The sequence below is a fragment of the Hyperoodon ampullatus genome (assembly GCF_949752795.1).
Source record: "Hyperoodon ampullatus genome assembly, chromosome: 10".
In the NCBI taxonomy this organism is placed as follows: domain Eukaryota; kingdom Metazoa; phylum Chordata; class Mammalia; order Artiodactyla; family Ziphiidae; genus Hyperoodon; species Hyperoodon ampullatus.
The window spans coordinates 67,282,811-67,310,089 of record NC_136923.1 but is presented as its reverse complement, the minus strand read 5'-3'; the positions used below and the strand labels follow the sequence as shown (position 1 = coordinate 67,310,089).

The 27,279-nt window shown below is 52.3% G+C and overlaps 1 protein-coding gene across 1 annotated transcript in view; it reads right to left on the bottom strand.

Annotated features, from left to right (window-relative positions):
* Positions 1 to 27,279, bottom strand: part of SCUBE3 (signal peptide, CUB domain and EGF like domain containing 3) — a gene marked incomplete at both ends in the record, with an annotated part of 56,200 nt that overhangs the window by 1,960 nt on the left and 26,961 nt on the right. The window contains 21 exons of the mRNA XM_079712632.1: positions 9 to 88; positions 211 to 363; positions 821 to 1,018; positions 1,457 to 1,618; positions 2,126 to 2,293; positions 2,500 to 2,661; positions 3,020 to 3,235; positions 3,455 to 3,613; positions 3,948 to 4,064; positions 4,353 to 4,457; positions 4,594 to 4,710; positions 5,006 to 5,131; positions 5,634 to 5,750; positions 6,264 to 6,386; positions 8,328 to 8,444; positions 10,791 to 10,838; positions 13,008 to 13,124; positions 13,317 to 13,442; positions 14,421 to 14,555; positions 16,306 to 16,431; positions 17,669 to 17,847. Coding sequence (XP_079568758.1) covers positions 9 to 88; positions 211 to 363; positions 821 to 1,018; positions 1,457 to 1,618; positions 2,126 to 2,293; positions 2,500 to 2,661; positions 3,020 to 3,235; positions 3,455 to 3,613; positions 3,948 to 4,064; positions 4,353 to 4,457; positions 4,594 to 4,710; positions 5,006 to 5,131; positions 5,634 to 5,750; positions 6,264 to 6,386; positions 8,328 to 8,444; positions 10,791 to 10,838; positions 13,008 to 13,124; positions 13,317 to 13,442; positions 14,421 to 14,555; positions 16,306 to 16,431; positions 17,669 to 17,847 — 2,851 coding nt within the window. The remainder of the gene's footprint in view (positions 1 to 8; positions 89 to 210; positions 364 to 820; positions 1,019 to 1,456; positions 1,619 to 2,125; positions 2,294 to 2,499; positions 2,662 to 3,019; positions 3,236 to 3,454; positions 3,614 to 3,947; positions 4,065 to 4,352; positions 4,458 to 4,593; positions 4,711 to 5,005; positions 5,132 to 5,633; positions 5,751 to 6,263; positions 6,387 to 8,327; positions 8,445 to 10,790; positions 10,839 to 13,007; positions 13,125 to 13,316; positions 13,443 to 14,420; positions 14,556 to 16,305; positions 16,432 to 17,668; positions 17,848 to 27,279) is intronic.

Below are 27,279 nucleotides of genomic sequence, written 5' to 3'. Positions count from 1 at the left end.
TCACTCACCTTTAAAATCTCCTGGTGGTTTTCAGATGCATAGAGCCGGCCGTCTCGCACAATGTCTTCTACCAGCTGTTCATAGTCCTCTGCAAAGTCAGCGAAGGAGAGGGGCTCAGGGGTGGGAACTTCTCCTGCTTCCTTGCTCCCTTCAAGACCCATGAGCCTCCCCTTTCTCACCCACTTCCCTGGCTCTTCTGCCCTTGCTCACCATCATATGTAACATAGGGAATCTGGAAGCCACGGGCACTGTTGGCCTCACTTGTCTTGAAGTTGATCCAGAGCTTCCTGGAGCGGGCTGTGAAGGCGATGGGGCGCTCGTAGGTCTGGCAGGTCTCATAGGTGGTAATGGAGGATGGGGAGGCTGGGAAGGCAAGCAGCGGGTCAGGAGAGAGCAGGGCAAGCTCTCCAAGTCCTCCTAGAGTGAGGAATCATGCTGACAGAGGCCCTCCCTCATGTATGTAGCTCTCCTACCCTCCAGCATACACATATTCTCTCTCAATGCCCTGGACTTGTTCCACAATTCCTCTTTGACATCCAGGCAGTCACACAGTGTAAGAAATTTGACATTTAAGTGAATGGAACAGTAAAAATACTAGAACAGGAAAGTGACACATGTAAGACTATTGGAATTCTACTCCCAAAGCTGGCTTTCTTAACTCTGCTCTCCACCGAACACGTAGCATTCATTGCTGTTTTCCTTTGCTCCGAGGCCTCCCTCATCATTGCCCCAATTCTTCCAGCACCAATTTTTTTTTCTCTCTCTCCCTCCCAACCAGATTTGGACTGCCCTTCCCTGGCCCAACTCTGCAGCCACCCACAGTTCTTTCTCATGACGAGGACGTCCCCACACTCGTCCTCAGATGGCAGGAAGATCTCGGGTACCACGATAAGAATCTTGCGCTTGGGTGGGGGGTTGATGTTCCAGACGCACTCCACGCCAGCTGGGTAGTTGCCTGGGTAGTTGGGAGACTCGATATAGCCAGTGAACTCACCCAGCTCCCCACCACACTGGCGATCTGTAGGCCAAGCCCCGGTGGACAAAGCAAGAAAGAGAAGGGAAGTCAGTGGGGAAATAGGTTGGGGAAATTGAAGAGTTCTGAAGTGGAAATCAGATACATCTAGGCAGCCTCCTTCTTAGTCATCATCTCTTCTCCAAGTTCTGGGTCTCCCTTCCTTCCTGCCCTTTTAGTACCTCCTAATCTTACTTTACCTGTCCCTGCCTCCCCACTACCTGCCTCCCTCCCCTCCAGGGAGAGGGTGCTACAGGGCCCAGCCCAGCAACCAGTCTTGAGGTTGAGTGGGCTGGGGAGAGATGGAGGGTGGGACTTTCCTGCCCATCCACTGCCCAGCCCTCCTCCCTGTTGGTTTACTCCCTGCCCACCTCCGGCTTCCCCCCATGCCCACTGCTCCCAGGCCTCTCCACCCCGTTTTCCACAGCCTGGCCTGACACATACTCTTGCACTGGGCCACACTGGTGGAGCCATCAAAGTCAGTGCTTGTGTTTCCTGGACAGCGGGTGCAGAAGTTCTGACGGAAGTCGGGCTGGTAGGAGCCCATGGCACAGCGGATACAGCGATGGATGCTGGTGTTGTAGTAGTGCCCAGGGGAGCACTGGACTGCAGGCAAGGGGGAAGGGTAGGAGTTAAGATGGCAGGCAAGCGGGAGTTCTGGGGCAGGACACATTCATCACAGAGAATGAATGAAGACACCAGAGTTCCTTCTAGAGTCCCAACCTTCCCTAGTCAGGCCAGAATTTAAGCTCAGGGGAAAACAAACTTGACCGAGTGGTTGGCTACAGTGCCAATCCTGTTCTTTCAGGCACTGAGCACAGTCGCAAACCTGTACAGAAACTCATTTGTAGTACAGAGGGCAAGGTGACACCAGCTTTCCAAAGCAGAGGGGTAAGTAGAACTGTTACTTATTCCCCAATTCCCACGCTTGGGACTGGTGGAGGGTCAGGACGGGTCCTATGAGTGGGATGCGGGGGTTGGTCATGCAGCTGGGCCTTCCCTGGTTTGGGGAAGATGGTAGGGCAACATACTTGGGTCTACTCTGGGGACTTGGAGAGTTTTTTGGAAGTAGCTGGGGTTGGGGTCCTGTACCGGGGGGAGTCGCCCACTCACCTTTAGTGTCACAGTCTTGGAAGGAGGCGGCTCCCTCGTGCTTGGTGGTGAGGCTCCCACCGCACGGGAAGCACAGGGTCCGTCCCGCTTCAGGTTGGTAGGTGCCACGTGGACATGGCTGGCAGGGCTTGAAGCCATCTACAGAGTGTTGGCCAGGTGAGCACTGACCTGCAGTAAACCGAGGGCCCAACTCTGATGGGGATGTTCCTGGTCATCCCCGCGGGGTCACCCAGTCTCAGGGGACAGAGGCACACACAAACAGGATGTTGACTAGGAGAGTGGCCTGGAGCCTGGGCCTGCCTTGGGAAATCCCATGCCCATGGGCGTCCCAGTGCCCACCCTACCCCACTCTGTATTGTTTGTTCCCCTGGCACCTGCACATGTGGTGACGTTGGTGGCTCCGAGAGGCCCGTGGGCATCACTCCCAGGGCAAAGGTCGCAGGAGAGCTGCCCTTCTCTCTCCTGGAAGGTGCCCGCCGGGCATGGCACACACTGCTCCGTCTGGCCGTGGTAATACGTTCCCTGCGGGCAGCTGACTGAGGGAGAGTCGGCCGCGCTAGCCACCCACCCCCCACCTATTTCCCACCACCCAGGTCTGGGACTCCCCTTCCCTCTCCCCCCAGATTCAAGGAGAATCTCTTTGTCTGGGAACAGACAGAATCCTGCTTGGGAGGATCAGGGGCCAAAGCCATGTGCAGGAGGGTTGGTGGCCCAACATGATGTCCCTCTAGATTTCAGCCTGGGACCAAGGAGGGGGGGATGATGGGCAGGAGTGTCTTGGCTGCCTCACAATTTGAGAGCTGCAGCTGGGGCCGTAAAGTGTCCTGCTCTGAACCAGACCCAAGCTGAGCCTTCCCTACTCCCCTGCTCCCGTTCCCCAGCAAGCTCCCTTACCACACTTGGCCCCAGAGCGGTGCTGCCCAGGCCTACAGGCCTCCACTGGTTCTGCTCGCTCCCCAGCTACTGGGCCTGGTTTGTGGGCCAGCTCATAATCAAGGCCTGCCAGGCGCAGTAGGAAGCGGTCCTGGTTGATGGACTTTCTAAGCATCTTCAGGGACCCTTTCAGCCGCCGTTCCATCCGCTGTCGGAGGCAGGGCAGCCCACAGCCAGCTGGTGGGGGATGGTGTTATGAGTCAGAGAAGGAAGAGAAAGAAAGAGTGGCTGTGAGCAGGAGGGCAAGGAAGCAAAGCTAGGAGCTAGGAGGGTCGTGGTGAGAGGGACTGGCTCCTGGGCTTGGCCTTAGGCAGGGTCTGCCCCTTCCTTCACTGCTGTTTGCCCATCTCTGCCCTCCCCTTTCCACCCTCCTCCCAACGGTGTCCCAAGTCCCACCTGTGGTTTCTTCGGCTCTGACTTCTGCCTCCAGTTCCAGGGTGAGCCGAGTGACTTCCTTGCCTGGAGGGGTCCGGGCCCGCCGGCCCTTGCCCTTCCGAGAGGAGTCACACTTGAGGTGGATGAAGGTGACCTGGCAGTCAGAGCAGGGGGCACCACCTGGGGGAGAGGCCTTGTCAACCTCAGGGGCACCCCCTGGAACAGGGAATGTTCTTACTCCCAGCTCTCACTTTTCCACCCCAACTCAGACAGATCTCACCAGATCTCTGACTATAACTATCTCAATTCTCTGTTAGTCTAAGATACTAATTAGTTGGTGGGGGGGATATCCTAGGACTTCCTTGGACCCTATGCCTACAACCGCTTCTTCCCCTGTTCCGTCCAGAATTCAGGGTGCCAGTGGGTTTTTGGAGATCCCACTAAGCAGAAGAGCTGAGGGGTGGGAAGGGTTTGGTGGCCAGATAGCCCACTGGAGTGGGGTCCCAGTCCAGACCTGGCCCCAGGATTCTGCTGGCCTCCTCCGTTTTGCCTTTGTTTCTCAGGTGCAAACGGCATTTGGCATCTTTGATCTTGAAGGAAGCCCGCTGTTTAACCGTCAGCACTGCAGCCTCTAGAGGGATGGCAGAGCTCAGCACAGCCTGGGGGTCCCTTGAGGGTGGGGGCTGCTATAGAGGATGTTGGGAAGCTGGGGCCAGGGGCTTGGCTGGAGGAGAGGGATTACAAAAGCCAAGGGCATCGGCTGTTAAGGGTAGAGGGAGCAAGGCAGCAGGGCTGGAGAATTACAGAGGAAAGAAGGGGATCCAGGGAAAAGTAAGGCCAGGAGGATTAATAAGGAAGAGAAATAGGGGTTAATAAGCCAGAGAGTAGCATGGCACAAGGCCTCTGGGCTGGTGCTCACCATGGCAGTGGTTGGAGTTTGTGCTGTTCCCAGTGTGGCCAGCTCGGGCTGGAGCAGCCCTGGGGCTGGGGATGCCACAGCTCACGGTGAAGCCATTCTCAGACTCTGAGAGAAGGGGGCTGTCACAGCTCTGACCTGCCCCCTGACCCCCACTGGCTGGAGGAATCCAAGGGGACCAGAGGAGCTGCCTAAACAGCCAGCCTTCCTCCCTGCCAGCCCTCCAGCAACCTCCTCTCTGTACCTGGCAAAAACCGGGCCCGGGAGGGGCAGGTCAGGGCACAGGTGTCCTTCTTCCCAGACCGACTGCAGCTGATCATGGCTTTCGAGGCACCAGGACTACTATGACACTTTACTGGCTCTAGGAAGTGGAGAGAAGCCTGAGGACGAGAGGGTCTTCCTCTCCCGCCCTCTCTGTCAGTCCGTCAGTCAAGTAATTAGGAGGAAGAGAATTAGCTACATGTAGAACTGCAACTGTACATGGAGATGAATGAAGGGATTATTTACCAGGAACTTCACATCTCAAATGGCTACATTCTCTATCTCCTACTACCTCATACCTTCCTCAGTATGGAACTCCACATTTTCCAGGACCCCAACTACCCCCAACCTTGAAACTGCAGTGCAAGCTTCAGCCAGCAGAGGGCGCTGCCCACCTGTGCAATCCTTCCCGTTCCAGTGCAGCCGGCCCTGGCCTGCTGGGCAGGTACACTGGTAGCTGCCAGGAGTGTTGATGCAGCCAAAGCGGCAACCTCCCCGGTTGATACTGCACTCATCCACATCTGGGAGAGGGAGGAGGGAGACACAGACAAACAACAAGGGTGGGGGGGAGGAGGAGCCCGAGAGTGGGCCGTGAGTGAGGACCTTTGGTAGAGTTCCAGGCACTCTGAGGTGATTCCCGGCCCGAGAAGAGCTCAAACCTAGGACCTCCTTCCCTTATTTCCGTTCCCAGTCAAAAGAAGGATTGAGAAGGGGCCAAGCTAACAAGCTTTTTAAAGGCTTCCACTCCTACCTACCAGTGGGGCTGTAATTTGGAAGCTAAGGATGGGAGTCAAGAGGCAGTGATGGGGATGGGAGACAGAAGTTTCGGAAACAGGATGCTGTTCCCTGATACTCTAATCTCTCAATTGTCTTAATCTCTCCCACTTCATCATGATGAATGCAGACATGGCACATGCACCTGGTGATTGCCCACAGCCACCAGCCAACTCAGGGACTCGTTCAATTGAAGGGTGAGGAGGTGAGAGGGGCTGGGTGGCTGAGGGTCCAGATATGCTGACTTACCCCCACAGTGGGTGACACCATACAGCAGGTAGCCGTGATGGCAGAGGCACTGGAAGCTCCCCGGCGTGTTGACACATATGTGGTCACAGGTTCGATCAAAGGAACACTCGTCTATATCTGGAAGAGCAAGGTTTCAAGCCGCTGAATCTGTCTTGGGGCACATGACCCTGTGACTCCGTGCTCAGGTGAAGGGCTCCAGGGAGGGGCCTTGGCTCTCTCCCTTAAACTGAAAAGAGTTCCTACCTCTGGCCCAGCCCTAAGATCAGCAATTCAGCAATGCCTACCCACCCCCTAAGCCCGCTCCATTTGGAGTGTTTGGAGTCAGGAACTCTTGAGGTCCAGTGCCTATGGATCAGGGCCACCATGTGTGGCTAGGCTGGTCAGATCCTGCCAAGGATATGAACTGGGGTGAAATCCATCCCTCACTTCTTGCCAAGCCATGTGCCCCAGCGTAGAGCTGGTTTGCCCAGAGGAAGGAGCGCATTTGCTAATTCACAGCACAACACTGCCTATGGAGACTCTCCACAGTGTCCTTTGAGCTTCTCAGGCTCTGGCCCTCTGGCCTCTTTGAAGCTCTCCCACCCCGAGAAACTCTCCAGAGGGCTTTGCCCTTGGCCCAAGTCTGCTCACCCTGGCAGTTCCTCTCATTGATGAGAAGCTTATAGCCCTTCTTGCAGCTGCATTCAAAGCTGCCCACTGTGTTGCGGCAAATGTGGTCACAGCCCCCATTGTTCAAGCGGCACTCATCTATGTCTGGGGAGGCAGGGCAAAGGAGAGAGAATCAGAGTAATACTGAAGGCTGAGGACAAATAGGGAGACAAGATCCCTCCCTCCCTCACAGAGACAGGGAGAATCAAGGAGAGCCCTGGGCCTGCCTCTTTCTCTCTCCCGTCTCTGTTTCTCCCCCGTTCCGGGTATCCGTGGCCATTAGTAACAACCTTGTTTCCTGAGACTGAGTCTTCTTAGAAGGGGAAAGATGGGAACCAGTGTCAGGCCCTCAGGTAATTGCCTAGAAGTAGGTGGGCACCTGACCTACAGGGGGCTAGTCCATGCCCCTCACTCTGCCACTGACAGCCCCTCCCAAGAAAGCTGGTGGACAGGGTTTATCCCCTTACTGTCCCCCACCCCTGCCTGCCATAAGAGCACGGAGTTGGGGGGGCAGGGGGCAGAGAGGTGGAGATTCAAAGGGGCAGCGCTTCAGAGAGGAGGAGCTAGAAGAGAGGCCAGGCAGGGAGGACCTCCAGGAGAGCCAGTGAGGCTGGGGAGCTGATGGGGGGAGGGGTGGGGGCCAGGCAGGGGGCTGGGCTGTGAGAGGTCTGGAGAGACTCAGGCCTGAGGCAGCTTTCAGCACTAGGAAGGGAAGGGAAGGAGGGGGGCGTGAGCGGCTTCCTTCCTGAGGTCAAGTTCCCCAAGCGGGTGGCAGACAGGACCCAGGCTACTCACCCCTACTTGGGGGAGGGGGCAGCGGGGGCAGTCTTCCACCTCACTCTTAGCATACCTGTCAACAGTCCTTCCTAGCAGCAAACCTCTCAGCTCTGGCTGTCTGACCTGCGGCCCCAGCCCTCCCCCGCACCCCAACCTCCTCCGCGGCCTCTCTACCAGCTGTTGGGCCAGAAGACACAAAGAGCAAGCCCAGGCCTTCCTCCAGTCCCCACTCCTTGTGACCAAGGGACACAGACCTGATGAATCACAATTTTCAGTATGGCTACCCTCCCTTTTTCCTCCCGGGCTCCACCTTTCCCCTAAACCTGGCTAATTAAAAGGTGGGGAAAATAGAATGGACAATGTGGGACATTATACCATAATAATAGCTAACACAGAGTGTTCATCATTTGCCAGGCACTGTTCTAAGACTTTACATATAGTTTATATGTAACTCATTTAATCCTTACAACATTCCTATGAGGCAAGCACTTTACTTGGTGAAACTGAGGCGCAGAGACACTAAGTAACTAGCCCAGGATTGCAGAGTTAATAAGAGGCAGGGCTGGAATCTGAACCCAGGCAGCCAAGCTCCAGCATCAGTGCTCCCAACTGCTACCCTAATCTCCCTCTGACCAGGAGAGCCTTTCCACGGGGAAGGTCTGGGGAACGTGGGTTAAGGAGGTTATGGAACACACCTGTGACCTTGTGCATACATAGTCAGGGCTCAAATATCCTTCTAGACCCAGGAACAAACGTGAATGGCACGTTCATGAACCAAGAGGGTTAGGGACCCATAGGGGAAATGGGAGTAAGAGTAAGGAAAACAAAGTGGGGCAGGGGCACTAAGGAACTGGCTGGACATTTTTTTTTTTTTTTTTTTTTTGCGGTACGCGGGCCTCTCACTGTTGTGGCCTCTCCCGTTGCGGAGCACAGGCTCCGGACGCGCAGGCTCAGCAGCCATGGCTCACGGGCCCAGCCGCTCCACGGCAGGTGGGATCTTCCCGGACCGGGGCGTGAACCCGTGTCCCCTGCATCGGCAGGCGGACTCTCAACCACTGCGCCACCAGGGAAGCCCCAGGCTGAACTTTTTTTGTGCCCCTTGAACTGAGATGGGGAAAGGTGGGCAGGAGACAAGCCTTAGTCACAGCCTCAGTTATTTACAATCAGGATCGCCTCCAGGGGCTTGAGGAGGTCCCACAATAGGTACTGTATCTCTGGTCCCAACCTCAGCCCCTTACCCTTACGCTCCTGTCCTCTGAACACCCTTACCTTTGCAGGTCTTCCTGTCCGGCTGCAGCATGAAGCCCACAGGGCAGCTGCAGTGGACGCCCGTCGCTGCATCGTGGCACTTACTGTCGCAGCCCCCATTGTTGACAGCACAGGTCTCTGTTTAGGAGGGAGGTGGGAGATGGTAAGCTGGTTATCAGCTCGGAGGAGTCCCAAACATGAGGGTATAGGAGGGAGCACAGAGGCCCAAGGGAAGCCCTTAGCCTCCCTGTGCTTTAGAAGGAGCATTAAGCGGAGGCTCCCAGCCCCCTTCCTCCCATCACTCCCACCCCCATCCCCTCACAAGTACAGCCAAGCAGTCCACTTCCCTGCCCCCTACTTGATTGAAACAAGGTGGACAGCAGTGAGGCAGGTACAAGCCAGAGCTGTCAGGCAGGAATGTGCTGAGGGGGTGGAGGAGGTAGAGAGGGGAGGGCGCAGGGAGGGATGGAAGCTAAGTAAGGGTGGTCCCTGCCGCCAGGGATCAAGAAGGGACAATAGGAGTTTCCTTCTCTTTCCACCAGCTACTATCTCGACTATCTCGTTGGTTGGCGGGTGGGGGGTCATGGTGGGACAATCCTGGGAAGAGTGAGCCTGGTGATTCCTAAGACAGCTGAGAGATGACCCTCAATCCATTTCCCCTTCCTCCCTGCTCAGCTGTCTTAAGAAAGATCCCAGTTCCAGGACTGACTGCTCATCCTCAGAGGAGAGAGCTAGTACTCCATCATTTCCCAGCCCCTTCCCGGCTACCTCCAACTCCTCCCGGGCCCTCCTCTTAGCTCCAGAGGGAGATAAGCTGGCTGTTCTGTTGTTGTTTTACTTTCCGAATGGGGAGATACTGTCTAGGCTAGGGGAGGGGGCAAAAGGAGAAGAATCCAGAGAAGGAAGGGTGTAAGAAGATAGGTGACAGAGTTAGAGAACCTCAGAGCTAAGACTCTTCTGTTGACCCCTCCTGACTGGTAGGCTTTCCCTTTGCTGAGAGGTCGGAGTTGGGGGAGTACGGATGGGCCACGCTCCCTATTTTCTGAATTCAGAGCAGGAGAAAAATAGAGGTTTAAACTGCAGCTCAGGAGAGTCAGATGAGCCCAGGAGGAAAAACATCAGCTCAAACAGTGCAAGGCCCTGACGCAGGGACTGTGAGGGAGGTGTGATCCATCCTCTGGGGCGCCTAGAATTCTCCCATTAGAGAGGCAGAATCCTGAGGCCTCCACTAGGGAAGAGACGAGAGAGGTTCTCAGAATCAGGGGAGCTGAATGAGAAAAGCGCTGGAGAGTACTATCATCTTCTTGAATCTTTGACTCCTAAAACTCAGGCCCAACCCTTGTCCCTGAGGAGACCAGCAAAGCAAAGACTCCAGAAGAAGCCCAACTCTGCCTGTGGGTCCCTGGTCATGCCCTGGACCCTCAAATGCCCAGGTCTGGGAGCAGCCACAGTGGGATCTCCTATGTGCCACTCCCACCTTAAGTCTCTCCTGAGGTTCCCCGAGACCATGGGAAGAACCTAGGAGGGAACCTTGACTTCAGGCTCCAAGCCCAACCATCCCCCACAAGAGTGGTCTTAGCATAAGAAGAAGCCCTCTAAGCCCTGGAGCAGGGAGAGGGGAACAGAGATCCTGCACCAAGTCTAGTCAATTCTGAGGGATCCAGGATGGGGAGCAGGAGAGCCGGCACACTGACCAGTCCAGGCTGGACCAGGAAGCTGGGCATAGCTGCCTGCCCCTGCAGGGCAGAGCTCTCCAGAGGGACCTCTCTGGCTGCCTCAAACGTCTGCTCTTCAGGCTGTGTATTTAAATCACAGTTTAATCTGTGTTTATTCTGTGTCTTAGTACTTAGTAGATGCTATAATGCACTATCTCCATCATCATAGCAATACTAAGAGAGGACTCTTATTCTCCCTCTTTTACAGAAGAGTAAACTGAGGATCAGAGAGGAAAGCAGCTTGCTTAAGGTGGCACACTTAGAAGGGGGCGGAGCCAGGATTCAAACTCGGGTCTGTCTGAACTCCAATGTCGTGCACTTAACCGTTATGGTGGGAGAGAATGGTGAGTGATGCTGGGACTGTGAGCTAATATGGGTAAGAACTCAAGAAAGATACCCCAAGGAGGGGATGGCATCTAACCCTATCCCACCCCGATCGCAGTGGGCACGATGGGTAAGTGCAGCTGGCTGGGTCTTCAGCTGTGTAGAAGGCAGAGAGAGGGAGGGGGCAGATGGCTGGGAAGGGGTGAGGTGTTAGAAGGTGGCACAAAGGAGCAGGAGTGGAAGGAGAGTGACAGGATCATAGAAAGAAAACCAACATGAAGGCTCCCAGGCCAGCTTGTGGGGACTCAGGTTTCCTGTTGCTCAGTGGGCCCAGTACCCAGGCTGCCAGGGGAGCCCGTGGGCATGCGGTTAGTGGGAGCCCAAGCGGGTTAGCCCTTCCCCTAGCAAGGCAGCGAGAGCAAGCGGAGAGAGCAGACATATTTACCATTAGAAACGGCCTGAGGGGGGATGTGCTGCTCTAGCCGCCTTTCCCCTGTTTGACATTGTAAAAAAGCTGTTTAGATGCTGCGCGGGAGCTACTGTGGCCCTCTGTGCCCCAACCCCTCCCCACCCTCCTCCTCCTCCCTGCAGGCCCAAACCGCTGGCCCCAAATGATGAGCTCTGAGACTCCTACACTTCATTCCCCAGGGTTGTCCTGCCTGGTATCCTCCAAGAAGCCAGGATCCCACCGAGTGACTGATAGGAAGGTGAGCCTCAGAGAGGGGCAGTCATGGGCCCAGTACTACACAGCATGCCAAAGGCAGAGCTGGGATGCAACCTCAAGTCTTATAAGCTGCCAAATCCCAAATCCCAGAGGGTGCCCACCCTTTCTGCTAAACTGTACCGCCCTCTAAGTCTCCCCACTAAATCTGAATGTCCTGATGGCCCCGAACATCGAAGTTTCCTTCTACCAGGGCTGGGGAGAAAAATGAGATACAGGTCAAGGTAAGATCAGTTCTACTGGAGAGGAGGGAGAGGAACTTGGAAAGGACATAGCTATGAACCTTAGAACAGCCTCATTTGCTCTCTTCTGCCTCACTTGGCCATGGCCCAGAGGGTGGAATGGGTCTTGCTTAGAGCAGAGCTCAAGCTTAATAGGAGTATTTTCAAAAGCAGCCGTGCCCAGGACTATCTAAACGGAAAGACATCAGAGAGGGACCCGGCCTCACACCCATGGGCCCCAAGCTCTGTCTTAACTACATGCAGCTTTTCTTTGGGGACTGCATGCAATTTCTTCTGGGAGTCTCTAGGATGTGTGAGTGTGTCCAGGGCATCGCAGGAGGTTTGGAAAGCTGAAGAATTAGACTTAGGAGGGAAAAAGTGAAAGGAGCTGGAACAAACCAGCCTGGAGAAGGCAACACGAAGACCCGAAAATGTTCCAAGATTTTGGCGAGTTAGTTCAGAGGGAAACACGTAGCAAGAGAGATTTTAATTAAGGAGCTTTAGAACTGTGTGTGCAAGTCTCTGGAGCAGGTACCTGAGGCAGACCTTTAAGAGCACCGTCTGCTCCCCAGTTCTTGTGACTGGGGGAAAGGCAGTGCTCTCGGCAGAGACAGGGTGGGTCTCTGGAGTGAGATGGGAGAGAGTCTGGCTCTGAACCGGAATATCTTGTCTCTCATAAACACACCAAGTGACTGTGTTCACACCTTCCCATCCCCAGCACGTTGTATCCCATGAGATGAACGTCCATTCATAAATATCCGTGCCCACAGGACAAGCTTGCCCCTGCCTGGCTCAGCACAGCCTTTCCCCCTGCCCAAACTCTCCGCCTTCATTTCCCACTTTTCCCAGGGGACACCTTGTCCCGTTGTCTTTCTCAGCACTCTGTGAGCACACAGTAACTGGCCTTCACAGACAACAACAACAACAACAATAAAAACTAAAGACTTTTAGAGAATGAGGAATTAAGGAATCGAACTCATCTATGGGACCTAAAGATATGTGAGGTAAGGCCTAGGAATTCAGGACAAGGGGTCCAGGGGTTAAGAAGGCCCCAAACCAGGGTGAGAGGGATGGGATGCTGGAATTGGCGAGGAAGTGGGAAGGCTACAGGCAGAGCCCCACTGGAATGTGGAGGAGAGAGGAGGAAATGGGGGCCTAGGGTAATAGGACTGGAAAGGAGATTTACAGGAGGAGAGCAAGGAGAGAGAGGAAAAGATACCTGGAGCCAGGAAACCCCATTTGTCAGTTCAAGGCTGGTTGTTCCAGGAAAGAGCGCTCTGCCCCACCCTCAGTTCCAGAGTGGGGACATTGGGTTGTGACAGCTCCCATCTTACCCTACTTGTCAACCAGGGCCCCCGCTCAGGCTTAATCCATTGCATTGCCCCAGCTTTCCTCCCCCTTCTCAACCACGGCCTGCGTCAACAAGCACCTCTGCTAATTATTCCCAACCTGGCAACACTTTATCCTGGATTAAGAGGATGGTGAGGCTCCCAGGGGTGGGGCAGCAGAATCAATGGGTGGGGGAGGGGAGGAGGGTCAGGTGAGCCCTTCAGACTCTGAGTTGTCTCTCACTAGACCTGGCATTGTCTGGGTCTTCGACCCACTCGCCAGTCATTCTGCTCTCAGCACCCGGGCCCCATGTGCTCCCCCCTCCCCTGGTTCCCAAGGGCCCCTACCCCCCCATCACAGGTGGACTGAGTTCTCCACTGGCCTCACCCACCGATGCACGTCTTCCCGTCGGTATGGAGCACAAACTTGACATGGCAGCCGCACCGGGGACCCTGCTCTGTGTCATCGCACGTGTGCTGGCAGCCACCATTACCATAGTTGCACGTCACTGTGCAGAGAGGGCAGGAGGCCTGTCAGCTTGCTTCTCCCTTGGTACCCCAGTTCTCCATAACACGGAGACTGGTCCTCTAACCTAGCTGCCTCTCCCACGCTCTCTTTTCTTCCCACCTCTTGCTGCCGAGGCCCCACGCCCTTCCCCTTTGTCTCCCCTTCTCCCCCACTGCCATCCCAGTTATCTCACATTTACAGTCCCGTTGGTTCTTGGTGAGCTCGAAGCCAGGGCGGCATTCGCAGGCAATACCCCCTTTGGGTGTCTCCCGGCAAATGTGAGCACAGCCATGGTTCTTGTTCATGCAATTCATTCCTTCTAAAAGGGAAGAGGAGGGCGGTGAATGTTCTGTACTCCTGGATGCCTAGAGGAAGAGAAACTAGAAGGGATAGCTGGGGCCTAGGGAAGTGGGAGGATTTCACTGAGGCTACAACACAGAGGAGACTGGCTCCCCCTCACAGGGCCCCTGTCCTGCCCATAGGGCTGGGTGCTAATGAGCAGAGCTCAGAACTATTCTGAATGATATATAAGTATTGACAGCCAGCCCCCCAATCCTGCATGATCACCCTCTCCTTCAAACGACCAAAAACTAGTGTCTAATAGTTGCCCAGCACTGTGCTGGTACTGGGTGGATCTAGGAAGGATCCAGAAAAATATAAGACATGATCTCTTTCCTCAAAGAGCTTACAGTCAAACTGGGAAGAAGATAAGTAACATTTATCATGTGAGTGAGGAGTAATTAGTACAGATAATTACTATATGTCTTATTCGACAAGTATTTATTAAGCTCCTACTACAAGCAGGGCAGTATGTTAGGTTCTGGGGATATGAAGATGAATTGGGCATAGTCTCTGCTCTCAGGGATGTCACAGTCGGCGGGGGTGGGAGGGTAATGGCAGAGTCACAGAAACAGACAAGACATACCCCGCTACTCCTGCCTGACCCTCCCAAGCCAATCCAAGGAATAAGGCATGGGTGAGGTCCTCTCAGATAGCATTGGCTTAGGGCTCGGCCATCTACAATTAGGAACGACACCCATCTTGGGTCTGGACACAGAGGATGTCCCATGGTAGCCTCAATCCCATACTGACCCGCAGCCCCAAATGAATTCTCCCAGATTTTCCTGTAACCCCGAGTATCTGTCCATGGAACCCTTAGGATGTAATTGGGTTGAGGGACAAGAGAAGAAAGAGTGGCAGAGGGTGAGACCTAGGGGGCACTGAAGGGAAGCTCCAGAACAGGTGGGGAGAGAAGCCTGGGAGTGCAGGGCTGGGCCCTCCCAGGTCATAGGCTGACCTTCTGGCCGCTGGATGCAGGTGTGCTGGTTGTCGCTGAGGAAGAAGCCCTCCCGGCAGTGGCACTCATAACTGCCCATCATGTTGACACAGCTCTGCTGACAGCCACCGTTGCCCTCGGCACACTCGTCCACATCTGTGCAGGATAGGTGATTGGGGAGGCCATGGGTGCGGGCCAGGGTCTGGTTATGTGCTGGGACTTCAGCACCCAGGGCTGAAAGCAGTCTTAAGAATCCAGCACACACGCACATCCCCTCCACGGAAATCCAACTCCCAGCCTTACGCTAGGCAGTTCTCACCCACTCATCAGCTAATGTTCCACTGCTTGTGAAGAGGCCGCCCTAAGAGGGCAGAGCTGGGGAGTTACGCAGGTGGGGAGGGGACATTCCAACATGGCCTCCCTTTCCTTCACCTGTTGAAATTGGGTCTGAAGGCAGAGGACATTAGGAAAGGAGTCAGAGCAAGAGAAACAGAGATGAAGATAAGGATGGAGATTGACGACGGGGAGGAACTGTGGGCAGCTGGTTGTGATAAGCAGCCAGGGAATCAGGGCTCCATGTGCAGGGAGAGCTTTGGCCAAGGTGCTGAGGTTGGAGGGGTGGGGTGGGGAAAGGTCGTGAACTTCAACTCATTGTGGGGCAGGGACCATTTCTGTGGACAGGCCATGACCCCGTCCTTCCTCCCCTTCCCCCATGCCTGGGCTTGCTGCCACATTCCCTAGCCTTTCTCCTATTTTGGTTTAACAAAACAAAGTCTGGTAGCTTGGCGGGGAGGGATGGGGGAAGAGCTGCCAGGCCACACCCTAATTACCAACCCCAAATCACCACCCCCAGGTCCCAAAGCCAAGCTCATTCCGGGGCGCCCACTTCAATGCCTTGACTCCATCTCTATGCTACTTACTACCCTCCCAAGTTCACAGTCCTTCTCAGTTTTCCTTGGCACAGGGAGGCATCAGGGAGATGGACCCAAGTGGACCAATCTAGCTCCTAAGGGACCTGACTCCTAAGGGCCTCATCTGTCCTTCTCTTCCCATCCTCTCTGCTGAGCCCCGAAACCCTGTCCTTCACCCTTCTGGCCAAGGGCAGAGAGGCCCAGATCCAGCAGGCTCCTGCCTGAGAGATGCATCTGTAGGGAAAGCCAAGGAGGTACACGTTTTTTGGCCTTGTTCCTGTCCCATCTCCTACACCCCTGACTTCTCCCTATCCCTGTCTTCCTGCTCTTACCCCGTCCTACATTCCATCCTTCTATTTGCTCCCTTCTATTCCAGCCTTGTGATTTTGCTACTCTAGCCAAGTGCTTTCCTCTAGTTCTCAGTGGGGAAACTGAAGTCAAGGGCATGGATGACTTAGGGTTCCCCTAAAAGCCAAAGGTTAAGAGTCTTCCCTAAGGTTAGGGAAGCATCAGCATCAGCATCCCCCTCTTCCTCCTCCTCATCATCGACATTCCTCCTGTTTATTGAGCACCTACCATGTACTAAGGATTGTACGGGGCTCTTTACACATGTTCTCTCATGGTGACTCACACAGCAGCCCTTTGAGTGGGATACTACCGTCCCTATTGCCCAAGGCTCCATAGCTAGTAAAGCAGCAGAGCCAGGATCTGTCTGGAGCCAAATCATCTTCCTACCACGCTCCACCTCCCGTGACTAAGCCCACTACTGTCATATACTGGCCCTTCCCCTGAGAACACTTTCTAGCAGCATCTCCTTCATGTTTTTCATCCAGCAGAAGGATTATTTCATCCTCAGCATCTAGTTTCCAGGGGGAGGCTGACTTTGTTTTCTATTTTGTGGGAATGCAGCTTTTTGTTCACTTTCCTCTTCTTGCCTGGGAATAGAAAAGGCTAAAAACACCTCCTCTTCCACAAGACATGCCCTGCTCACTCACCCAGACAGTTGTGTCCGTCATGTGCCAGGTGGAATCCATCATAGCAGGTGCATCGGTAATTGCCAGGGATGTTGACACAATCGTGCACACAACCTGCATTATCCTCCCGTTCACACTCATCCACATCTGTGGGCAAATAGGAGTTAAGGCAGCTGGACCCACCTGCGTGCCCCTGACTGTCCACCCCTGGGTTCAGCCTTATGGTGGTTTTTTTAAAAATATATAACCTCTGTGTATGTGTGTGCTTGTGTATGTGTCTCTGTTTCCCATAGTTACCTTCATAGCCTACAAACTATTTTGCATTTTGCTATTTTCATCTAAACTTAAGTCATAAACATTTTTACGTTTCCATCCAGTCTTTCCAATTATCACTGTACATGGCTGCAAAATATTCCTTTATGTTGCTACATCATAACTTATTCATCCCTTTTCTCTATTGTTAGTTTCCTTCCATTTATTTTTCTATCATAAATGATGCATCAAAAAACATATTCTCGGGCTTCCCTGGTGGCGCAGTGGTTGAGAGTCCACCTGCCGATGCAGGGGACACGGGTTCGTGCCCCGGTCCGGGAAGATCCCACATGCTGCGGAGCGGCTGGGCCCGTGAGCCATGGCCGCTGAGCTTGCACGTCCGGAGCCTGTGCTCCGCAACGGGAGAGGCCACAACAGTGAGAGGCCTGCATACCACAAAAAAGCAAACAAACAAACAAAAAAAACCCCAAAACCCCATATTCTCCCATATATTGTTTCTTTGAATTTCCTTTGAACAAGTTCCTAAACATGAAATTCCTGGGTCAAAGAATATAAATAACTTCAAGATTCCTGCTAGGTATGACAAAATCACTTTTCAATTCATAATGTCATCAGGAATTAACGAGTGCACCTTGTGTATTGAAGTCTTAACCAGCACCGAAGGTCATAAATTTAAAATAACATCTTGACTGCTTTAATTTGCATTGCTTTAATTATGAGGAGATGTGTTTGTTTATAGGATGAATTTCCCCTAGGATAAATTGCCTGTTCTCATTCTTTTGGGGCATGGCATAAGGGTCTAAAGATGGAGGTTCCAGTGTCAGGGAACCTCAGGCCTCAGTCCCATGATTCTGATCCCCCGACCCTGTCAGACTGTATGACCGTGAACTGTTCCCACCAGGGCCTTAGCCAGCATATATGGTGGTGCCTTTGTGCAAATTAGAAAATGACACCCTCTCTGGGAGGAAACAGCTTTCCTCCAGCCCTCTCCCCACGCCAGCAGGGACTGCAGTCCTTAGTGTAATGTACAGCGTGGCCAACTGAGCGCAGCTCAGTGGGGGTCTCCCCTCTCGGGCAGGTCCCCCTTCTCCAGGTGCCCTCCCAGCCTCACCTTTGCAGTGTTTACCATCCCCTGTGTAGCCAGACTTGCAGATGCACTTGTACGACCGTGGGGTGTTCTGGCAGATTGCATCGATGTGGCAGTTGTCAGTCCCCTCCACACACTCGTCCACATCTGGCAGGGGCAGAAGGAACACATGAGACCCTCTCCTGGTGCCTCCCAAGGGGTGTCTGGAAGGTGGTCCCTCAGGGCAAAATCCCCTCTCCTCTAAAATAGACGGCAACCCCTCCAGAAGCAGGTGGCCTCCCATGCCCCTCCGATTTCAGAATCTTTCTGAATTCCTGAAATTCCTGTAATTTCAGGAATTCAGAAAGAACGCCCACTCCCCTCAAAAATACTTAATCCACAATGACAGCTAAAATTCCATCATTTGAAACACTCCTCTTTGATTTAAAAACAAACAAACAAAAAACCTTTGGACTGGGTAGGTAGCACACTTGATTAGAAACATTCAACCTAGGGTGAATTAGGTTACCTTTCTTAGGAGCAGACTTAGAGGGAGGGGGAAGAGAAAGGCACGGGGACAGTGGCCTCTGGGAAGGTGTCAGGGTCCAGCGACTATTGGTAATTCAAGGAGGAAGAAAGGGAGACGGGGCATCTGCGGAATCTTCATCTGCCTCACAATTCTGCTTGAGACCAGGCCTGCTCCCACTTGCCCACCATGGCGCCAAGAATCTTTAAAGGAAAGAAGTTCCATTCTGGAAGATTTGCCTAGGCCCATCCCTCAACAGCAGAGGGACTAGGAGCTGGCAGGGGCTGTGGCACCAGCAACCTGAAGCCTGATAAGTGCAGCCCTTGCGGCTCTCCAGCTGACTCACCCAGGCCCATCCATCCCACCACCCTGAGCTCTTTCATCTAACCCCAGGTGTACCTCGCTCTGACACAAGGTGCTACTCACAGAGCTATGCTGAAGAAGAGGCTACCCAAGATATAGCAGAAAAGACAATGCTCAGAAAGGACATAGGAAAGAGAATAACTTATCATCTTTGGGCAAAAGACTCCAACTTCTGGGGCAATGTTACGGTGCCCATAAGGCTGAACCGAAGTAGGCGAAAATGTTTCAGTCAAAAATGCGTTATAATTTAAGGCTGTGGAGGTTCGGAGATGACTCGGACCAGCCAAAAGGAGAGACAAAAAAGTAACATGAAGCAGGATGTGTCAAGTGCCACGAGGGCATTAGAGATAAGGAAAGAGGGTCCTCAACCTTGGCTGCACATCAGAGTCAACTCCCCTAGGAGATACCCAAGTGCTACCTCCAGAAATTCTGGTCAACTGGTCTGGGCTGAGACCTGGTCATCAGTATTTTTCTAAAGTTACCCAGGTGAGTCTAATATGCAGCCAGGCTTCAGAATCTCCATTAAAGGGAAGATCAGAGGAGGAAGAGACAACTTCTAGCTGTGAACTAGGAAACCCAGGGTAGTGTAGCAAACTGCAAGTAAAGAAATGGGATTTGAAATCAAGATCATAACTTCCAAGTATGATCTATGGGTCATAGAATTGCTTGGCTTTTGTTAAAATGCAGATTCTTAGGCCTGATTGCTGACCTATTGAATCCAAATCCTTAAGGTGCTTGATATATTTTTTATTGAATGAATGAATGAATGGATCAGTAATTGCTCCAATTTATAGATACCCATGAGTCCTAGCTTGAAACAGTTAACTGTTCTTTTCTTTTTGATGTCAAGAACTTCCGGGGTAGGACTGAGGCCTCCTGGGGCTAAGAAGGGAACTGAAATTTGGAAGAGTGCCCCCGCACACCTGCCTCAAACCTTCTGGGCTTCTATTCGGCTCCGCACTCTACCCTCCAACTCTTTGACCCCTCTGCAGCAGTCCACCACGCCCAGTGATCTTTGCTGTAATTCACACTTATTCTCCACCTCCCTCAGGCTCTGCAGTCATGGTATCTGCCTGCTAGCTCACCCTAGGAAGTCATCCCAAAGTGAATGGATGGAGAAGGGGGGGCACTGAATTCTAGTTCATGAGACAGGGCAAGAGGGACCTGTGTAGATAGTAAGAGGCTGCATGGAGAATCAGTTTGTCCAACTGATGAAGAGTACATGGTACTAAGAAACATCCTATTGTAGAAAGACGATAATCAGCCAGTCCCAGGTTCAAATCCAGCCCTACCATTCTCTAGGGTGTGTTTTCTGATTCTCTTATTTGTTCCTCTTTAAAATGGGGATGATAATACCTTCTCATGAGAAGCTGTGAACAGCTGATGAGATAATTTGTGTAAAGTACCTAATAAAGTATCGGAAGCTTGAGATGATAATTATTAAATCACTGATTCAGATAACAGGTGCTCTATGACTGTGCTACGATGGTAGCCACTAGGCACATGTGGCTATTTAAATTTAAATTACTTTAAAATTCAGTTCTTTAGTTGTCCTGGCCACAGGCCAAGTGCTCAATAGCCATATGTGGCTAACGGCTACCACAGTGGACAGCACAGGTGTGGAACATTTCCAACATCACAGGAGGTTCTATTGGACAGCGTTGCTCTAGGAGTTCTGAATAAGGGATACCCTGGGCCTGAGTAGACCAAAAAAACTCCCTGAGGAGTGGGACTCAAGTTTGAGTTTTGGAAGTTGGGTAACCATTAGACAGAAGGGGAAAGGAAATTTCAAGTGTGGTTAAATGCATGAAGAAAGACTAGGCCCTCTGAGGTCCAAGTCCTTATTCTCTGTCCCCACATCTGCACATGCCCCCCATGTTGGGGAAAATATCTTTTAACAACTAATTCTAATCTTTGAATGGAATCCAAAGTTTTAGATGTTCTTATTGGGTCCCCCGGAGGCAAGGGGACTGGAGGATCACCCCCTTCCCTGTGGTAGCCCTTGTGAGTCTTAGAGGCAGGTACAGAACACTGGGCAATGCCAGTGACTAATAACATCCTGTTCATCCTGCTTTGAGCCCTCTTCCCCTTGTGTGTCTCCATCCCTTCCCCAGCGGCCAGAAGGACAACTTGGAAACTCATCTGGAAGCTCCTCCTCTAGGGCCATCTCAGAGGTACATGCTTGTCTCTGAATCAGCTGGGGCTTTACAACAGTCTCCATCAGGCTCTCTGGGCTCCGAGTTCTTCCATTGGCCCGATTCAATGCTCACCGGTACTAGAGTGGATCCTGATGCTGACTGCAGCAAACCCAGGCTTTCTGGCAGAACCTTTAGCCCCTTCAGGCAGTTGGGCTTTTCCCACCATCTTACCCCTCCCCCTCATTCCCTGCTCAAAATACTTATCCCTCTCCAACACCTAAACCATTCTACCCCTTTTCACGCATTCACACGTCTCATTCTTCACATTTGAAATGCAGTCCTTTCTTTTTTCTTGTAGCCACACTGTTCCCAGCTTCCCAAAACTGGCTCAAAAATTGTCTTCCCAAAAGCTCTTCCTGGTAAGCCCTATTCCTGGTAAGTTCCAGGTCCTAGGGGGCTCAGTTTGCCTCAGCTCACTTGCAGCTATTACTGAGTTGCTCTGCTAATGCTTTAAAGCCATCTTGTGTGGCATGTTCAGCTTTCCTCACTTGGCTGGTCACTTACTGAGGATGGAATTATTACTTGGATGGAATCTTTTGAAGCAGAACAAGCCTAAAACAGAGCTCTGAAGTAGGGCCCCAAATTATATCCAGTGTCTCCTTTTGCAAGTTCGTTCTTTCAGAGCTCCCCCCACATATGCCCACCCCCAATTTGTCCATGCAGGGATCCCTTCAACACCCATGGGCACAGTCTCATCTTAGTTCATTCTCACAGGCTGCAGGTGTTTACTAGCTGGCCTGACAAACCAGGTGATACTGCTGGGCAGGAATTGGTTTAGCCCAGTGGCGGCACCCTGAGATTCCCAGGGGACCTTTTAAAAAATGTGATTCTCTGGGGACTTCCCTGGTGGCACAGTGGTTAAGAATCCACCTGCCAATGCAGGGGACACAGTTCAAGCCCTGGTCCGGGAAGATCCCACATGCCGCGGAGCAACTAAGCCCGTGCGCCACAACTACTGAGCCTGTGCTCTAGAGCCCGCGAGACACAACTACTGAAGCCCACGCGCCTGGAGCCCCTGCTCCGCAGCAAGAGAAGCCACCACAATGAGAAGCCCGCACACCGCAACGAAGAGTGGCCCCCGCTCGCTACAACTAGAGAAAGCCCACGCGCAGACCCAACACAGCCAGAAAGAAAGAAAGGAGAGAGAGAGAGAGAGAGAGAGAGAGAGAGAGAGAGAGAGAAAGGAAGGAAGGAAGGAAGGAAGAAAGAAAGAAGGAAAGAAGGAAAGAAAAAAAGAAAAGAAAGAAAGAAAGAGGAAAGAAAAAGAAAATGTGACTGTCTGGGCATTCTCTTAGACCAGCTGCATCAGGATCTCCAGGGTGAGTCTGAACCGCTCTCTGTCTTCCTTTCCCAACTCAGATAATGTGATAGACTATTTGCCCAAGCTGGGAAGAGACCAGGGGCAACAACATGACAGAATGTTTGAGAAAAGGGGTTCTGGAGTGATACTGTGTCTGTTCAAATGCCAGCTGCACGCATGTCCTTGTGGTCCTGAGCCAGCCTCTGAACTTGGCCGGCTCCTTCCTCTGTAGATGGGAATAATGATAACAGCACCTCCTCATGGGGCCACCATGAGTGTCAAATGAGTTAATACTTATCAAGTACTTAGCACTGCAGTGCAGGCATACAGTAAATGCTCAATAAAGGTCATTATTTTATTCCTTGTCTCCAACCTTCTCCCCAGTATCCTTTCTGAACCCCTCTCCCCTTCCCCCTTCCCCGTACCAAAGTCCCATTTGAGGCCTGGTGTGGGGGGATGCGGCACTAGGGGAGTATGTGATGGTGCAGGGAATTGGGGGAGACATATCCTTAAAGGTATCTGTGTCACTGCCTACTCTGCCCATGCTGGGAACTGCCCAAGCAGCAGGTGAAGTGGGTGAGAGGCCAGTTGGGAACCAAAAAGCTGCCCTCCACAATCCTCTGTAAAGGCTGTCCTTTTGTGCCCTTTCCCCCACCCCAGGCACTGGCCTGGATCACAAGCTGAATCAGGGGAGAGTGGTGGCTGCAAAGACACCACAGATGAGCCAAGACCTCCCTGCCTCACCTTCTCCTGGCAGGAATGCACAGGTCTGTAATGGCAGCAGCTTTTCCCAGCACCATCTGACGTTTCTTCTGGATTTGCTTCAGCACCTAACAGAGCACTGCATAAATTCTGCTAAACAGGGAGGAGGGGTGGGATGAGGCGGGGGATATGAGGGTTAGAGGACAGACTAGAAAAGGTGGATTATTACAACACAGGATTAAGCATTAAGATTCCCTTCTGAGGATGGGGAAGTGTACCCTAAAAGGGAAGCAGGAGGACTCCCAAAGAAACACTTTATCTGCTTCAAAATTTTGCCCAGGTCCAGCTCTGGAATAACCAGGGAAAATGAGCAGGAATGCAGGCTGCAGAGAAGCAGATGCCCGTAGGTAGAGTCTACCCCATCTTTATGTTACTACAGTTGTCACCTTCCTCCTCAGAGGAGCTGGGGGTAGTTGTGGACAAATTTGCTGGTCCCAATGCAAAGGTCCAAAGGAGCTTGCTTGGTGTCCTCATGTGCCCACATGGCTGTGGCATCCTTCTTGCCCAGCCAGGATAGCCCAGGATGTTTGCTGTGTCTACCTCATTCCTCTATTTTCCTCTTTTGAAATGCCTTCGAACCTCACCCATCACTGAGGACCAAGTGTAGGTGCCACTGCTGGGAAGCTACCTTTGACTGGTGCAGCTTTCTCTAATTTACTCTTTAACTCTGAAGGCTTTTACTGTCAGGTTCTCTCATCCTCTGACTAATCGCTATCTTGTGATGCCTCTTACATGCTACCTTACACCATTATTTAACTTTTGGTTCCTGTGTATTATCTTCCTATGGAAGCTCTGAGCTCCCTGAGGCCATGGCTTCTGAATCTTTGAAACCTGTACAGCAGCTAGAATAGAGTTAAGCATATTCATTCAACCATTCAACAAATAGTTATTGAGCATTTGCAACATGCCAAGCACTGTGCTAGGTGCTGGGCATTCAGCAGTGAACAAGACAGACTAATATATATATATATATATATATATATTTTTTTTAATTAGGGTATAGTTGTTTTACAATGTTGTGTTAGTTTCTACCGTACAAAGTGGAATTCCCTGTGCTATACAGCAGGTTCTTATTAGTTATCTATTTTATACATATTAGTGTATATATGTCAATCCCAATCTCCCAGTTCATCCCATACACACCCCCCTGCCCCCGCGCTTCCCCCCTTGGTGTCCATACGTTTGTTCTCTATCTGTGTCTCTATTTCTGCCTTGCAAACCAGTTCATCAAGACAGACTAATATATTAAAAGCATTTAGTAAATATTTGCTGAACAGATGCATGGACGGATGCATGGATAGATGGATGGGTTGGTGGGTGAGTGGATGAGGTCCATGCTGTGGCATCCTTTCTGTTCTGTGTTACTGCAGAGAAAAAGCTCACTTCTTTTCTCTCCTGTAACACAACTGTTCTGGGTAGAAGACAGTCCCAAGAAATTTAGTTTTAAGTTAAGGGTAGGGAGACTGGTAACTCAGAAATGGTAAGATACCCACTTAAAGGCATCTATTTGGTCGTGCTGAAGCCAGAAGAGATGGGACCAACAAATCTAGTATAAGAGGGAATCCTATAGAATACACAGGTCCTCAGGGTCTTCAGATGCTATCTGGGACTACTCAGGCGTCTCTTCAGAGTATCCTTGTCAGATAGACGTTCCCCAGCCTCAGTGCTAACACCTTCAGGACAGGGCACCGGGGGCCAACGTTCCATTGCTGCTCCTGGTTAGTTCCCCTCTCCTTTCTTCCATGTTGCCTCCCACATCCAAGTAACATCCAGAGTAGAACCAGCTCAGGTTTTGGCCATGACACCCTAACCTGCAGCATGTGCACGTATGTGTACCTGCATATGTGCATATCTGCTCAGATGCAGGTACTGTATGTGCACATGCTGGAGCCTGGCATCCCAGCTCTGGCTTCTCAGGCTGTCTTCCCAATTTGGAACTGGGCTGTGACCTCAGCTGGAGCCTGGGCCCATCCTCAGCCTGGACAAAGCCTAGACAGGGGTGAACAGGCCTGGAGAGAGTCCAGGAAACCACACAGACGACCCCAAGGAGAGGAGACAGAGTTCTTTGTTCTTTCTAAAAAAGTACGCTTCCCTCTCCTACAAGCTTAGCCTGCTCAACTGAAGAGCCAGGAAAAGCAGTTGGTGCTTGGTGACTGGAGAGGTGCAGGGCTGAACTTGACAGTGAACTTGACATCTTATTCCTAATCCAGCTCCTTGCTTATTTGAATGTACCCCTAAATGGACAAGAATTTTCTCCCTTTCAGTGTGGACTAAACCAACAATCCTGAGTCAGAGGTGTTCAGAGGATGGGTAGGGTAGAGGGTAGTGGCAGTGGGAGGAAAGAACAGAATACTGTAGAGGGAGTCAGGCCGTGGGCTGAGGCACATTCCCTTTTCATGATGATCAGTCTTCTCTCTCCAAATTGATGGGAAAAAATAACAAGATAAACAGTGATGATGTCAGATGATGTATAATTCCATTAAGCATGCAAAGTTCTTTCATGTAGGCCATTTCATGTGGTTCTCAAACAGTCCTGTCTCTCACTGAATCGATGAGGAACACGCCCAGAGACAGTATCTTGGGAAAGAGAAAACAGCTAGTGCACAGCCAGGACGCAGGTTTTCTGACTCCCGGTCTGGTGCTCTCTCAGTATACAATGTCTTTTATAGACGTATGAGGGAGGAATCGTGCCTTAGCTGTTATCGCGCCCCCCGCCCATCCCCACTCCAACTCAGCACTTCGTTCAGCATGAAGCAAGCATCCACTACGGAACCACAGAATGGCCTGGAACTGACATTCGGATGTTCCTGGGAGGAAGTCAGCAGTAGGCATACAGATGCTCCCAGGCTTTGGGCATGGGGGCAGCAGGGAGGAGGGCAGGGCTGTGTGTGGGCAGTGAAGGAGGGTGGTTGCACCATGGTGGGAGCAGACAGAGTTGCAGTGAGGAAGGGGTGGGCAGTGCAGCAGCGGGCAGGTGTCTCCTGCCCTTGGATTCACTAGGCTGGGTGAAGCAGCTGGTTAGAAACAAAAACAAACACCAGGGATACAGGTTCCTGCTGTTAACAGCTTCAAACCGCCAGAGGAAAACTCCAAATAAATATAATTAGAAACTTGTAAAAACGTCCTCTCTGTAAACCTGCTCCCCAGGGTCTACCCTTTAAGCGCCCCCCTTCTCCCAGCTCCCCCCAAGCCCACATATCCTGACACTCCACCCTCTCCGAGGGATTCCTTAGATCTGTTTCCTTATTCTGGATCTTCTCTCCAGCCCAGCAGCTCCTGCCCAGGTCTGTCCTCAGCTGTTACCATCAGTGACCAGAGGCAGATAGCCCCTGGCCTGGGGCTCTGACATCCAAACCCCACAGATCTCTAGGGCTATGGTTCTAACCACAGGGAAACCATAGGTAAGAGTGAGGGCCACAGAATGAGGGGCATCATTCTGCCTGTAGGGCCAAATTGCAAAATCCAATGGCAACTACAAGACGGTGCCTTGGTCTGAAAAGCGGAGATGTCTAGGTTGGAGCACAATAGAGAGGGCTAGTCTTGGAAACTGAGACTATATGGTGTGGGGCAAGAACTGGGGCCCCGGGGCCTTGCCCAGAGAGTACTCAGTTCCCAGGACACAAACATTTCAGCTCTACTTCCCAATGCTGTTGGATACACGTACATTCGCACACACAGAAACACACACGTGTCCTGCAGGGGCTGTTTCCAGGGGGAAATACCCCACTTAAGGACACGGTAAGAGCTATCGGGTATGTGAGGCCCCAGGAAAGTGGAGGGGGGGTGTGAAGAAAGGAAGAGTAGCCACATGACGTAGACTCGGGCAGGAAAAAGTGAAGCAGGGCCCAGGGAGAAAAAGGCACGAGATTCAGGCGAGAAGCCTGGGGAGCCCCAGCTGCAGGATTGGGGCTTGCTATAGTGTCTTCCACCTTCAGCAGGAAGGATTTTGAAGAGATACATAATCTCAGAGCTGAAAGGGACCCTACTGATACTCGTCCATTTCGTAAGTGAGGAAGATAATTTCAGTTATTTCCTCAGAGGCCCCAACCCTCGGGCTCTGCATTTACCTAAATCCACTGGTACCTTCCATACTTCCCACCCTGTGCCATTTGGGGCTGGCAGTATGTGGGCATGAAAAGAAGAGAGTGGCCAGTCTGGTGACAGAGGGGCCAAAGGGGACGAGGAGGGAAGGGTCCACGTTCCCTCTTGGTCCGGGCAGCTAGCTCCTCTACCACTCAAACATCCCTGGGTTGGCAGTTGTATCACTTTTCCCCCCAAGGACCGGCAGTCCCTCTGTTTCCAGACTCCTGTCTAATAACTGAGCCTGAAGAAGCTGTCCCCACGTCTGGGCCTCTTGTGGGTACTGCCAGCCTCAGAGTAACTCTGCAGTTTCCAGCCCTGACAGGGACTCTTTCTTATAAGTGGTCATGTGCTAGGGGTATGGGACGTCAAAGGAGGCCCACACCCTGACACGCAGGGACCAGAGCCGGGGGCAGGGACTGGGGTT